This window comes from Gymnoscopelus microlampas (genome assembly GCF_963454915.1).
Source record: "Gymnoscopelus microlampas genome assembly, chromosome: 6".
In the NCBI taxonomy this organism is placed as follows: domain Eukaryota; kingdom Metazoa; phylum Chordata; class Actinopteri; order Myctophiformes; family Myctophidae; genus Gymnoscopelus; species Gymnoscopelus microlampas.
The window spans coordinates 32,029,730-32,043,603 of NC_139943.1; the positions used below are offsets into that span (position 1 = coordinate 32,029,730).

The 13,874-nt window shown below is 43.6% G+C and overlaps 1 protein-coding gene across 3 annotated transcripts in view; it reads right to left on the reverse strand.

The window, feature by feature from the left end:
- cecr2 (CECR2 histone acetyl-lysine reader) overlaps window positions 1-13,874 on the reverse strand; it is a 70,887-nt gene that overhangs the window by 12,007 nt on the left and 45,006 nt on the right. For 2 of the 3 annotated variants that reach the window (XM_084060527.1, XM_084060529.1), the window contains exons 8-14: window positions 11,522-11,614; window positions 9,955-10,105; window positions 7,457-7,589; window positions 6,140-6,177; window positions 5,645-5,736; window positions 3,746-3,872; window positions 1,000-1,376 (exon numbers count right to left, since the gene is read on the reverse strand). In XM_084060527.1, the coding sequence (XP_083916653.1) occupies window positions 1,000-1,376; window positions 3,746-3,872; window positions 5,645-5,736; window positions 6,140-6,177; window positions 7,457-7,589; window positions 9,955-10,105; window positions 11,522-11,614 (1,011 nt within the window). Of the gene's footprint in view, window positions 1-999; window positions 1,377-3,745; window positions 3,873-5,644; window positions 5,737-6,139; window positions 6,178-7,456; window positions 7,590-9,954; window positions 10,106-11,515; window positions 11,615-13,874 lie in introns of all 3 variants that reach the window. The other variant, XM_084060528.1, reaches the window with a different exon arrangement.

Sequence of the window (13,874 nt, forward strand, 5' to 3'; positions counted from 1 at the left end):
AAAGGATGTCAATGGTCTGTTAAGTCATTTCACGTATCGCCCTTTAATGCTGTACATTTCTTCAGTATTAATTATGCAACCCATTGCTTTACGCAATATCGTTCCATGCACAATCCTGGCACCAGTGTATGCTCGCTCAGTACTCCATTAGTGTTACACCGTTTATCATCACTACAACTGTTACACAACCTCTGCACTGACCACTTGTCCTGCACTGCCAGTAACATACATTTTACAATACCTCCTCAATAGGCGGCAGTGGCTCAGGAGGTAGAGCAGCCAGTTGAGAATCGTAAGGTTCCCGGTTCGATCCCTGGCTCCCCTGGGTTAGTGTTGAACTTGAAGTGTCCTTGAGCAACACACTTAACCACTTAAACTCTAAACTTCGTTGACCGGTGTCCACCAGGGTTAACCCCCCCCCCCCCCCCCCCCCCCCAGCTCACAATTAGTCGCAATGAGAACTACTATTTTCGCCAAATGTCCGTCTATTTTCCCTGAATGTTCACTTACTATGACATGGCCCAGAATAGGGACGCAAGGGTTCATGTGGTTAAGCCCTAACTGCTCCTGATGAGCAGGTTGGTGCCTTGCATGGTTTCCTCTGCCGTTGTTGTGCAGCATTTACCATTTCATATTAAGCACTGAGCTTTGGCTGCTCTCTATGTATAGTTTATCTTCAGTCTATTATCGGAATGCAAGACCTGCAGACTATTACAGAACTAATGTGTGTCCTGTGTGTCCATCCAGTTCCTTGTTGGCAGTCTTGCATTAAATCGTTAAATCATCCTTTTGGTGGGTCGGACCCGTCACAGCAGCAAACCGCGATGAAAATTCCTTGCATTATATAATACTTGACAGTAATTCGATCCTTATTCCGCAGAGGGAAACGTAACAATTACAGGAAAATAAATCATTTGTATTTAGTTTCCCCATGTAGGACAGAGTGGTTACAAATTAATAATTATGAAACAGCAGCAGTAGAGGATCTGCTTGAAGTACCTGCTGTCCGGGGTGGTATAGGCCCCTCATGTCTGCTCCGTGGAGGTGTTGCTGGTTTGGGGGAAGGCCGTGGGGGTGAGGGGGTCCGTTGGCCCAGTGGGGGGGGTGGGGCGGAAGGGCAGGCTTACTGCTCTCCTCGGTGGGGTTGCTGCCTTTGCCGCCCTGGGAGCCGCGTTTGCGCTGCGCCTGCTCCGTGGCTTTGATCAAGCCGTCTGGCCCAGAGTGCTTGCTGCCGCGGTGGCGCTTCTTCTCCTTGCGCTCCTTGTCCTCGCCGCTGACGTGGAACTCCTCATCGGTGTCCCCGTCCTCCGAGGGGAAGTGTTTCACCAGCGCGCGGCTGAAACACCTTTCCAGGGACTCCGCCATGACGGTGTATTCTGAGGAAACATGCGTTCAGATCTTAACCAAATGAAACCTGGCAGCCTGTGATGATGGCCGATCTACAAGCTCACAACGAGTCAAAGCGTGTTGAGAGCTTGTAGGTTTGTAAGGTTTCTGACCGTAGTTAAGAAGCAGTGACAAAGTAACTTTGACTAAAAACAAAGGAGCTATGAAGTTCACTGTGTTGGATTATCGATTTCAAGCAAGTTGTCGCTGTCTGGCAGAAACCTTGTACAATATCTCCATAGTTCAACTTTTTATGTTTTGGGAAATTAATGCAATGTCATACAAGAGTGTCGCCCAAAAGTAGCGAAAATCGCTAAGAATTTAAAAAATGTTTTAAGTGAAAGTGGTGTGTCTGTGGATTGTATAAAATAAAAGTATTAACATGAGCTTGTGACAAAAAAATAACTACACTGGATCCATTGGAACACAGGTTCTTTTTTCCATTACTTGAAAAGTAAAGGTTTTGGAAATATGAAGTGTATGCCCGACAGCAACGAAGTTTAACAAGGTTTTAAATGAAAGGTGATTTCATATCGTATTAACATGAATGGAAATCACTGATGTATCAGAAACCACTGTGGTATAATTTAGAAAATGGTCACCACGATGTGAAGCAGTTAGGGCTGGGCAATGTGAAAAAAAAGAAGAAAAGATAGTTCTTACCAAATAAGTATAGAATAGGGCTTAAAGGACTACTTCGTCCATTTTCAACCTATCTTCATATAATTGGTCCTCACTAATGCTCAATATAATATGGTATAATGTCTGCCCCATCACAGCACCAGGTCCGGCCCTCTTTTTCTTCTTCTGCTCGCTCTTCTGTTCACTCTATGTCTCAGAGGAGGGCTGAGTGTGGACAGTTCGGAAACCTGCCTACCAGTGACATCATTGGTGGGGCCGGTTTGGTAATTTCAAACAAGATTTCAAACTTTTTTCTTTTCTTTTTTTAATTAGTTCAGGATCAATGGCTTCTATTTAAGCATACTAACTTTCCAGGAAGAGAAAGGCTTTAGTTTCTATTAGCTTGGAATCCCCACCCATGATGTAATTGGTAGTTTTCTGAACTGTCCACAGCCCACCAATGACACACAGAGTGAGTAGACGTGTGTCGTCTTATAATAGGTATTAGTAAGTAAGACCAATTATATGAAGATACGGGTGAATTGCTCCTTTAAGTGATTAATACCAGGAAAAGACAGAACTTATGTTAAGTCATATCACAATATTACGGTATCCAAAATCCCAGACGATATGTAGTCACATAATCACAATATCGATATGTTGCCCAGCCCTAGAAGCAGTCAATGGGCAAAACATGGCAGACTCTCAGAACGGTGCTTTAAGGACAAGTTCATGAGTTTAGAAACACACGCAAACTTTCCGCAATATCACACACCACTCACAAATGCATTCTTGCATGTGCAAATAAACACCACACGCATTCAAACACATACACACCACAGAGACCGATCTGCGTTCCATGGACCCTTAGACACACACTCAACCCTCTGTTCTCAGGCCAATGGCTGGACAGCTGACCAGGTCAAAGGGCACAGGTTGACCCCCCCCCCCATCTCTCCCCTTGCTCTTCCAACTCCTTCAGCCCCTCCCCCCTGATCCGTGGTCAACCCCACCCCTCTTTCTCCCTCCCACCCTCCCGCCCCTCCATCCATCCATCCCTGGGGAGTGCATTCAGTCGGATGGATGGCTCCAGACAGGGGGGCTTAGGGGCCTGGAATGTCTCCCTGGCACTGCAGGGCCTGCCGGGCCCCGGAGCCCCCTGAGCAATGGAGCACACAGCTCAATCACTCCCCATTAATCACTGTCAACGCTGGCCCTGGCCCCGGCCCCATCACAGCACCGGGTCCGGCCCTCTTTTTCTTCTTCTGCTCGCTCGCTCTCTCTCCCTCTCTCTCTCTCTCTTTCTTTCCCTGCACCCCCCCCCAAAAACACATGCACACTCCAGTCTCACAGCCACATGTACTTCACTGAAATTGATTTTGATCTTTGGCTGTCATACATTAAATCCATATGCATCTTTGTCTTGGCAGCTCTGAAACACTTGAACCCTAGCATCCCTATTCTGAAGGGAAACATTTGCTTCAACGTGTCGCACTGCGCACGCGTGAGCCTGTAGATGGGCTATTTACGGTGAAGAGATTTGGTGTGGAGGGGAAAAAAAGCAGACCACGTAGAGTTTACCAAGTATAGAGGGTTAAAGCTAATAGACGTGAAGGGATTCTGGAGATTGTGTGTGTGTGTGTGTGTGTGTGTGTGTGTGTGTGTGTGTGTGTGTGTGTGTGTGTGTGTGTGTGTGTGTGTGTGTGTGTGTGTGTGTGTGCGCATGTTATTTATTTACCACTGTCTTCCCCGTTGTACTGGACGCAGTTTTCAAATATGAGCTTCACGTCGGCGACGAACTCCTCCTTGGCAACGTACCCCCCATCGTTCAGCTTCTTCTCAATGGTGGACAGGTCCATGGGGGTCTGCATGGAGTCAAGGAATGATGAATTAATACATGTCCACCTACCACTGTCATACCGAACAATGATTTACTAAAGGACAACAAAACAACAGTGAAAAGAGTTGCTGCTTGCATACAGTACAATGCAATAGAGCAGTGGATCTGGAAGTGTCTTTAAATTTCAAGGACCCCCATAACTCTGATTATAACAACTCTAATGTACGAATGGAACCAAAAAGTGTCCATTTGGCACAGACCTGGTAAGGGTCCATTTGGAACCCCCTCGAGGAACCCTGAGGGTCCTTGGACCCCACTTTGAAAACCACTGCAATAGATGCAAATAATAGAGCTCAACAGTGAGATACCGGTAAGTAGAGAATTGTATTATCAGCTATAACGTCGTAATAATCCAATATAGATGAACCACGAGCTGGTTGGGACCTTAATGTGCCGCCATAATGTGGAATGCCCTGACAACATCCATTAACCACTTAAACCCCATATGGTTGTCCCTCAGGGCTCTATACTAGTGTATTTTCGGTTTTCGAACAGACAAGGTCACGCGCGTGAATCGTTGTGAGCTTGTCTATTTGCCATTTTCTGCACAAAAATGGCAAATTTTTCCCCACAATAAGGATGCTGGGGTTTAAATGGTTAAAAGATGTGAATCACTGGCTTGTTTCAAAACTGGCCTGAAAAACGCATCTGTTCAGAAAACTACAAGTGGAGATAGATAATCCCATTGAAATGAGGAGCTCACGTTACCATGGAAATACTACCACCCCCGCGAATGTCATGGAGTTCCTACTACACTAGATCCCATAGCCTGGAGACGAAAATCGCCAAAAGTCGACTACAATATTCTACAACACTATTGACAATATAAACACTATAATAATGACAACGGTTCAAGTAAACTCATTCAGTGCCAATGACGTATAACACGTCAATTATTTCCAAAGCCCAGAGTGTCAATGACGTGTAACACGTCAAAACCGTATTTTCAGTGTTTACGCTAGATGACGCTGTTCGCCAACTTTGAGTGATCCTATGACTTCTGGAGAAGAGTAGATCCGGAAATAATCTGATCACAAGAAACCCAGCCCCGTCCGATCTAATATTAAAGGAATTTTAAAAATAAAAATGTATTTGCTTTCTTGTTTTTTTCTGCGTTTTTGGCAAGAACAAGCCATATTCAACAGCCAATAACTAAAGAATGGAGGGTCGCGGTGACACGCTTTTTTTTCTCCGATGGAAGCACTATGGAAATGGAGACACTACTCCGTCTTTTGCGGCACTCAGTGTGTCGATTGTCCTGGAACGAAATATTCGGTGTCTCTTGAAAGCTTAGTAATATGCTAAAAAACGCTGGCGCTGGCTGACTTAATTCATTCATTCATTCTGGCACTCAATGAGTTAAGAAGAACCAAGCTAAACGATCGATTGATTGATTGATTGATTGATTGATTGATTGATTGATTGGAAGCAGTGGACTTGCGCAATGGTTTATTTATGGGATGAGTAGATCCTTCATCAAATATGTACACAGTCTTGTACCTTCGCCTTTTTGCATTTTCCAATGCTTTTTATGAACGGAATCAAATGTTTTATGGTCAAGATTCATCAAGTCGCTGGTTGGTTTGATTCCAGGCTTAAAACTCTTTATATAAAGGATTTTCTCAAACGACTATGGAGTAAATAAATTCACTTTCTGCTCCAGAGCCGTTCTAAAAGTGGGCGGTCACTGCTGAGCTCTAGAGTAAATAATCTCATTATCATCATGAAGATGTCTACCTGAATGATCTCATGGTAATTGGGGGCATAAGACTCATCCACAGGCTCCAAGAAGGGCCAGGCGTCCTTTTGGCCTTTCAGGGCCTCTAGCACTGGAAAGAGAAAGAGAACTTGGTTTGGAACACAGGTAGCAATGCAGACAGTTGATGAACAACACAGGTTCACACACTAGTAAAGGCTAGGACTGAACTACTTCATGGAAATGTTGGTTGAATGTCTGCCTTATAGAATCGGTCCTATAAGATGGCAACATTTCTGTCTGCTAGCTCTGTGTCTCAGAGGTGGGCTGTGGACAGTTCAGAAACCTGCCTAGCATAAAATATTGTTGTTGATGCACAAGTACAAGGGCTTCTATTTCAGCACGCTAACTTTCCAGGAAGAGCATGACTGTGGTTTCTAATATCTTAGAATCCCCACCAATGATGTCATTGGAGGAAAGTTGTGTATGAAGATATGGTTAAAAATGGGTGAAATGTAGGAGTGGAGCCTCCCTACCTTTGTACAAAGCAGTGTAGTCGTCATCGATTTCATAGCTGAAAATAGAAGACACCACAAATCATCATCATCCAAAAAAATTTAGGGGAAAGATTAGAGAGTAATCTCAACAAGTTATTAAACTAAACCCTATATACCTGTACTTAGTTGACCAGGGTCCCCCAGGGCTCTATACTAGGGGCCCTATCTTGCATGCCGCCTTACCCCTTATCCCTAAACCTATTAGCCATATTTCACTACTTTGAAAAACATTTTTAAATAGTTCAACTAGCCGATCGACACGTTGTGAGCTTGTAGATCGGCTATTTGAACTATTTAAAAATGTTTTTCAAAATAGTAAAAAATTGAAAAAAAGTTTAGAGATAAGGGGTAAGACAAGATAGGGCCCCTAGGTCTGCTAGTACTTCCCAACACCAAATCTCTTCGTCATAAATAGCCTTTCTACGAGCTCACAACACATTGCGCTATTTTCACCGCATGTTTGCCCCCAGAATAAAGAGATTGGAGATCTGCTTTGTCGGATGTTCGCCCTAGAATAGGAATGCTACGGTTCATATGGTTAAGAGTGTGTACTTCTTTATGATGGACTGCTTTTCCTTACGTGTGGATTTGTTCGCTATGCAGACTACATTCCTAAGTGGATTTACCATGTGGATTTTACCTTATGCCGACTACCTTCCTATGTGGACCTACCGATGCCTTTTTATTTTTTTTACCTCATGTGGTCTGTGTAAGACATAAGACATTGGGCCCCATATTGTGCCGCCTTACAACGTATGCCTAAACTTGAAAAACATTATAAAATAGTTCAACTAGTCGTAATAGTAAAAAATGACAAAAAAAAGTTTCGGCATAAGGGGAAAGGCAAGATACGGCCCTATACATCTATACCGTACTGGTGCTGTACCTCATGTACTGCACCTGCTGCCATCTCTTTTCTAACCTGCACCTCATGTACAGACCTTTTTTATGCTACTGTATATGTATAAATGTACGTATCGTCTCTGTCGGGTGGAAACCTCATATGTCCAAAACAGTTACTTTTCAGCTTGTAGATCTTCTATTTTGGATTCTTTTGTGTGACGCTGTAGTATGATGATGTAGGGCGTTAATTTACGGAAAAAACACTAAACAGCAACGATATCTTAAGATTTTTTTTTATATCTTTCCTATATGTTTCTTTCCTCTCTCTGCTCCCCCCTCCTCTTTGCTGAAAACTCCTTGCACAAAACAAAATTCCATCCACTTCTTTACACCTGTAAACCTATGATGTGACAATAACGTTAATTCTTTCTGATACTTGGAACGTTCTCTTACAACTGTTTGGTCTTGCGTGCTCTGCTGCGGATGGGTGAGTGGGGCTCCAGATTGAGCAGTTCAGGAGGCAGGTCTTTCCCTTGAGAGAGCAACCAGGCCTTCTCCTCCCGGAGCTTCCTCCTCCTGGCTCGCTCTGAGGGAGAAATGAGAAAACAGAGGGAGGTTCAGAACAAACTAGGACCGCAGCTGTAACCATTATTTTCTCAGCCATTATTCTATTGATTACTTTTTCGATTAAATCAAACAATCGATAAACGAATCGATGGAAACGTAAGCATAATGTTATACTATGTCGCACAATAATAGTGAAAATAGCAGATGCGACGATTTGTGGAGCTCGTAGATCTGCTATTTTCATGCCCTAAATAGGATCCGATTATTAAATCGATTATTTAATTAAGTCGTCTCTGTTCGGTGGAAACCTTATGTCGAAAACAGTTTTTTTCAGGATTCAAATAAAATCTACAAGTTCAATACACGTCGATTGGTGCCACCTTTCAAGCTTGTGGATCCGCTACTTTTTCAACGATATGGTAGAGCCTCTTCCCAGGGCCGAACATCGCGTTTCAGCGCTCTCGATGTCCAGCGTCTGTCGCCGGTTCCTCAATCAGAAAATAGTTAAACTTTTGGTAGAGGAGCGCCTCAGAGGTGTCTGGCTCAGTGCTTGTGTAGAACTATGGACATGATATCCAAAGCACTCAAAGAAATATTAAAATATTTTCTGTGGACAATGGAGTTGACTTTTTATTCAGGTTTTTATTCTGTTCTGCTTGTATACTATTTGAACCAGCCAATATTCTTTAGTAAATTAACGCCCTGCTTGATCATACTACAGCGTCACACAAGCATCAAAAGTAGCAGATCCACAAACTCGAAACGCGGCACGAAGCGACGCGTTTTGAGCTTGTAGATCTCCTACTTTTGAATTTGAATCCTGAAAAGTAACAGTCTTGGACATGGAGGTTTCCACCCGACAGAGATGATATAATACAACAGGTAGCGATGGATCTATTTAGTATTCACTTAACGTTCCCTCAAAGCGTCCATTTGGCTTTTCTAAGGGCGGTGCGCATGTCGGCGTACTTTAGTGAGCGCAGTCAGACAATCTGGGAAGCATGTGGATGTCCACGGACATGAGCTGGCGACAAAATGTACATCACGGCGGACCCTGGTGAACCCTCGCGGCTACGCAGATGCGGTAAGTATAATCTGTCCTTTAGAGTCAATAGATACCAGGCCTTCAGCGACGTAAACCGCATGGTCTCAGAGCACTGGAAAGACAACGATTCAACTATGTTTACTCAGGGACAGCTGATCAAAAGCACCAGAACAGAGAGTGTGTGTGTGTATATATGAGAGAGTGAGAGTGAGAGAGAGAGAGAGAGAGAAATATGCTAGCTGCCTTGTCTTTCAACATGAAAGGCAGAGAGGGCTGCCAACCTCCCGCTGTGCAGATTAAAGATGTTTCAGGGAAGATTCCACATATGCAATCCACCCAGAGAGCAGGCCGAGTCCTGCTGTTCATCTATAATACATTAATGAGGCTCCTCCACTGAAGCACAATCAGCAGTTCATTAGCACCTGACAGATGACATCAGAGGGAGGGGAGAAAAGAGAGAGGTGGGGGTGGATACTGTGATTAAAGGCCCTGAACATTCCCTCTCGCAGGCCTCGTGTGCGATACATAAATCACTAGCTTGCTGAGCGCTTCTATGCCGCTGCTGAGTTTTTTCTTTTTCCTTTTTGTTCTCGTCCTCCGGCGGGTGAAAAAAACCAAAGCAGGGGAGAGTTGGAGAGAGTTGTGCGGTGCGGGTCGCTGCCCTTCAGAATCCGTTCTGCCCTTGAGAGAAAGAGGTGTGGAGGCTACAGTCCCACCTCCCCCCTCCCCCGCCCATCACCTGCCACTGACAGGCCCCAAGGCTGATGAAAGGAGATGCAACGGGTGTTTTGGGCATTTTTTCGCACTTTGATTTCAGCTGTGAAGGAACGCAGGACTGATAACGTTTCCACGCTTGTTGCGTGGACGACCCCCTGAGATATCAAACCACGTAAGCCTTGATTTGTACTTAGACTCATCCATCCTTCCATCCAACCACTCATTCATTCATTCATTCATTCATTCAGTCATCCCTCCATCCATCCGTCCGTCCATCAATGCTGTGGTTCCCAAACTTTTTTCCCAAAAGAGAAATTTGAAAAAACGAGTGAAAATAGATGATCTACAAATGCGTTGTGAGCAAATCGGCTATTTTCTTTTCTCCCCTAACATATGGAATTTCTAGTTCATTATTTATTTATTTATTTATGATTTGTTTTAAAGAATGCCGTAATTAAAAACAGAATGTAGGAAACGAGAAAATAAATTTACAAAGCGACATTGACCTACTATTGATATTATTGACCCATAAAAATGGGTCCGCGACCCAAACATGGGTCCCGACCCAGTGTTTGGGAAACGGTGCTAATGCACCCACCCATTGGGAGAAGCTCTCTCTCACCCTCCACAGCCTTGATCCTCTCCAGCTCCTCTGTCTCTCGGTCTTCCTGTAGGAGGCGCTCCTCCTCTCGTCGCTGCTCTGCCAGCAGCACCTGCCGGTCCAGATCTTCGTCCTTCTTCTTCTCCACCTCCGCCATGGCCTTTAGTGTATCCTACACACACACACCCCAACGTTTGTATTACTGCACCTGTGACAACATCATTTTTTGAATGCAACTTTTACAGTTTTAACTATCAACTATGTCAACTATAACCCTAAAGCCGAAAATAGCTGATCTACAAGCTCACAGCGTTGTGAGCTTGTAGATCTGCTATTTTTGTGGCACGACACCAGCATGCAACTAAGAACAAATCAGGCATAACTCTAATCCTAACCCCAATATCTAAATGTCTAATCCTAACCAGATTTCTTTTGAATAAGCCTAACACCCCAAAAAAAAAATGTAACCATAAAACAACCAAATAACAATTACTAAGTCAGCCTACTATCACTGTAAGAATTAAGGATTAAAGGATAACAAGATTTTGAAAAAACAAAGTAGACTTTGCTGTAACGGTGTCTTTACAGTTCTACCTACAGAAAAGTGATCAAACGACTGCATATGACTGCAGTTCATTCAGTTGCATTTATATGACACATAAAAGCACTTTACATTCACGTAGTCAACCACGGGGCAACCACGCAAGGCACCATCTGGCTCAGTGGGAGCAGTTACGGTTTCAGTGTCTTGCTCAAGGACACTTCAACACGCAGCCAGGAGGAGCAGGGGATCGAACCCGGAACTTTGCGATTCCTAGATGGATCCTCCTGAGCCACTGCTGCCCCGCTTGTGTGCTGTATGTACTACCAAGGCTGATATCTTGTTAAGCACTGAACCAATAAATGCTGATATTGTGTTGCGGGGGGGGAGGCACCCGCTAAAGTGTTGGGTGGCCTCCTAAACTTACACAGCAATAAAAACCTAACCACATTTGGCGCTTGGCTGGTGTTAATTTCGGACCTTGCTCAAGCATGTCAGCAGCTTGAAAAAATAAATAAAGGAACTTTAACAAAAAAGACAAAGTATTGTAAGAGCTGATCTCTGGGTGACAAAACAAGTGTGGCATGTTGTTGCTGTAGGGCGGAAACCATATTTCCCCCATATTATCTACATATTTCAACTTTTCATGTTTTTTTTATTTCTTGGGGGGTAATTATTGCCCTAATTCATCATACTACAGTGTCACGGAAAAGTAGCGAAAGTAGCCGATCTACAAGCTCATAGAGAATCTTGTGACACGTTGTGAGATTATAGATCTGTTATTTTTGAAAAACATGTCAAACTGAAAGTGGTCAAGTCTGTCTGTGGGTTTTATAAATGCTTAACCAATACAAAGTATTAAACAATAGTTTGTGACTAAATATATATTCTACATACCATCCATTGGAACACAGTTTTTTGTTGTGTTTGTTTTTTTCATTTCGTGACAAGTAACAGTTTTAGACAAAAACATAGCTGTTTTGCCCAACAGCGATGATGTGCAAGCAAACCCGTTAGAGTAGACCGCAGAACAACAAACACACTCACTTCCTCGTCCTGGTTGAGGTGTTTCTCAGAGAGCCACTGGGAGGAGCGGAACGACGCCGTCGGGTCCAACAGCTTCTGCTTCTGCTCGTTCTCCTGCAGAATATAACACAAAGTTTAAAAGTCAGCGGTTTTGTCAGCCTACTCGGTACTCAGATGTTTTACTAAAAGCTGCACTGTAAATTGTAACTTTCCTCTTCTACTTCGGATTTGAAGTGCTGAATTGAGCTAATAGAGCCTGCCTGCTTGCTCAGGGGATACATTGAATCTTGACCTTCAGGTCAAATCTTTTGTCGGATCCTGTGTCTAGGTGAAACATGACCTTTGACACGATCTAAATGTCTATAGAAGAGCAGGGAGACAAAATACAACCACCCTAATTGTATAAGTTTAAGTAAACGTAGCAATACACAATATGGAAATACTCTAAGTAAAAGGCCTGATTCTAAATTTTGCTAGAGTAAAAGTACAAATGTATGCATCAAAACATACTTAAAGAACCAAAAGTAAACATAATCATTATGCAGAATGTTTTTTCAAAGTTGTGTCAAAATCGTTTTGCGACACGTTGTGAGCGTGTAGATCAGCTATTTTTGAATAGCCGAAGTATAAAATAGGGCTAAATTGGTTAATGTAGGTTTTTTATTAATAATAAAAATCTGCAAAGTAACTAGAAACTGAAGTTTTCAAATAGCTGTGGTGGAGTAAAAAGTACAATATTTGCCTCTGAGATGTAGAAGAGGAGAAGCATAATAATGAAATTGTACTTAAGTACTTAATAATGGATAATTTCCACCACTGCCGACTTGTTAAGTCACAAGTTCACACATTGCATTAATACTAATCACACACACACACACACACAGACAGTTAGTGACAGTGTGTCTTGTGTTCGTGACAAATGCTCTGATGCAACTGAATGCAAAGCTCATTGCACCATTGGCGTATGGGGCGTGGGGCGATTAGAAAGGAGAAGCACCTCGAAAAACATAAAAAAAGCAGTAAAAGAAAATGGAGCCGGCGGGAGATGTTCTAAGGCAAGGGTTCCCAAACTTTTCCGGCTGCGACCCCCCAAAATAATAATGTATGAACTGGGGACCCCCACCCTGACAAGCACTTTGAATCGTAGGCATTACATAATTGACTCGGTTCCCCAGATAAATATTGTGAAAATAGCCGAACTACAAGCTCACAGAGCCTCGCACTGCGATGGGTGGGAGCTTGTAGATCGGCTATTTTCATGTTTGCCTCTTTCTTACGTAATATTTGACAATTTGGTATTAAAAAGGTATTGAAAGTCATTAAATTGATACTTTATAAATGTACAGAAACCCTGTAGAAACATACTGTATTTTGGTTTGTTTACTATTGAGTGAGAAAACAATGTTGCACATTAAGCTAATCTGGGGACCCCCCAAAATAATTTGGGGACCCCCTGGTGGTCCCGACCCCAAGTTTGGGAACCACTGCTCTAATGTACGGCTCTCTGGGGGGCGCCGATAATAAGGCGCGTATCCACAATAGGCCTTGATGCCCGACAGCGTGTCCGGGGTTCAATTCCCAAGCCCGGCGGCGGATACTGCACGTCACTCCGTGACTCTCTCCCCTGATTCCTGTATCTCTCCACTGTACCGGTACCGCCTTTGTTCTGTATCAGAACAAAGGCGAAAAGCCTCCAAAACAAAACTTAAATAAATAATGTATGGCTGTCTGACCGGCAGCATGCATGAGGCTGCTGGTATAGCGTACACTTTAAATTCACACTCAAGTACCAGGATAACAATGCAGGCATTCTGACAGGCAGGGTGACTAGACTATATATTGTTATACAACACAGTACGCCAAAATATACCATTAAATTAATTACAGGCATTTCCAGCGAATGGGAATGGCTAAGTGTTGTGCAAGAAGATCAGTGTGGTGTGGTGTTATGATGAGGCTCTGCTCTCCCATCCCCCAAATGACCCTCCCTCCTTTCACCCTACCTCCAACCCCACCCCTCTCTCTCTCTCTTCTGGCCACAAACCAAGCCCCTTCCAATCACATGTAATGATTAGCATGAGAAGGAAGATATGGTGTCTTAAAGGACCATATCGCCGTGATTACAAGTCAGGGGTTGACCCTAATGGTTGCCCGATTGCCCAGGGCAGGTAAAAAATAAAAACAATATTCAGGCAAGTGGAGTTTGCTTTGTGGTTGGCCGAACTGGCAAGTGGGGGTTTGTGTTGTTTATAGGGACTGGGAAGCACCCTTCTTTGATTTGTCTTTCCATACAGTAAACAGTAACACTGAACGTCCTCACACAATGACAAAACCAGAGTCATATAAGGAGAGTTGTGTCACCTCCGTTCACTTC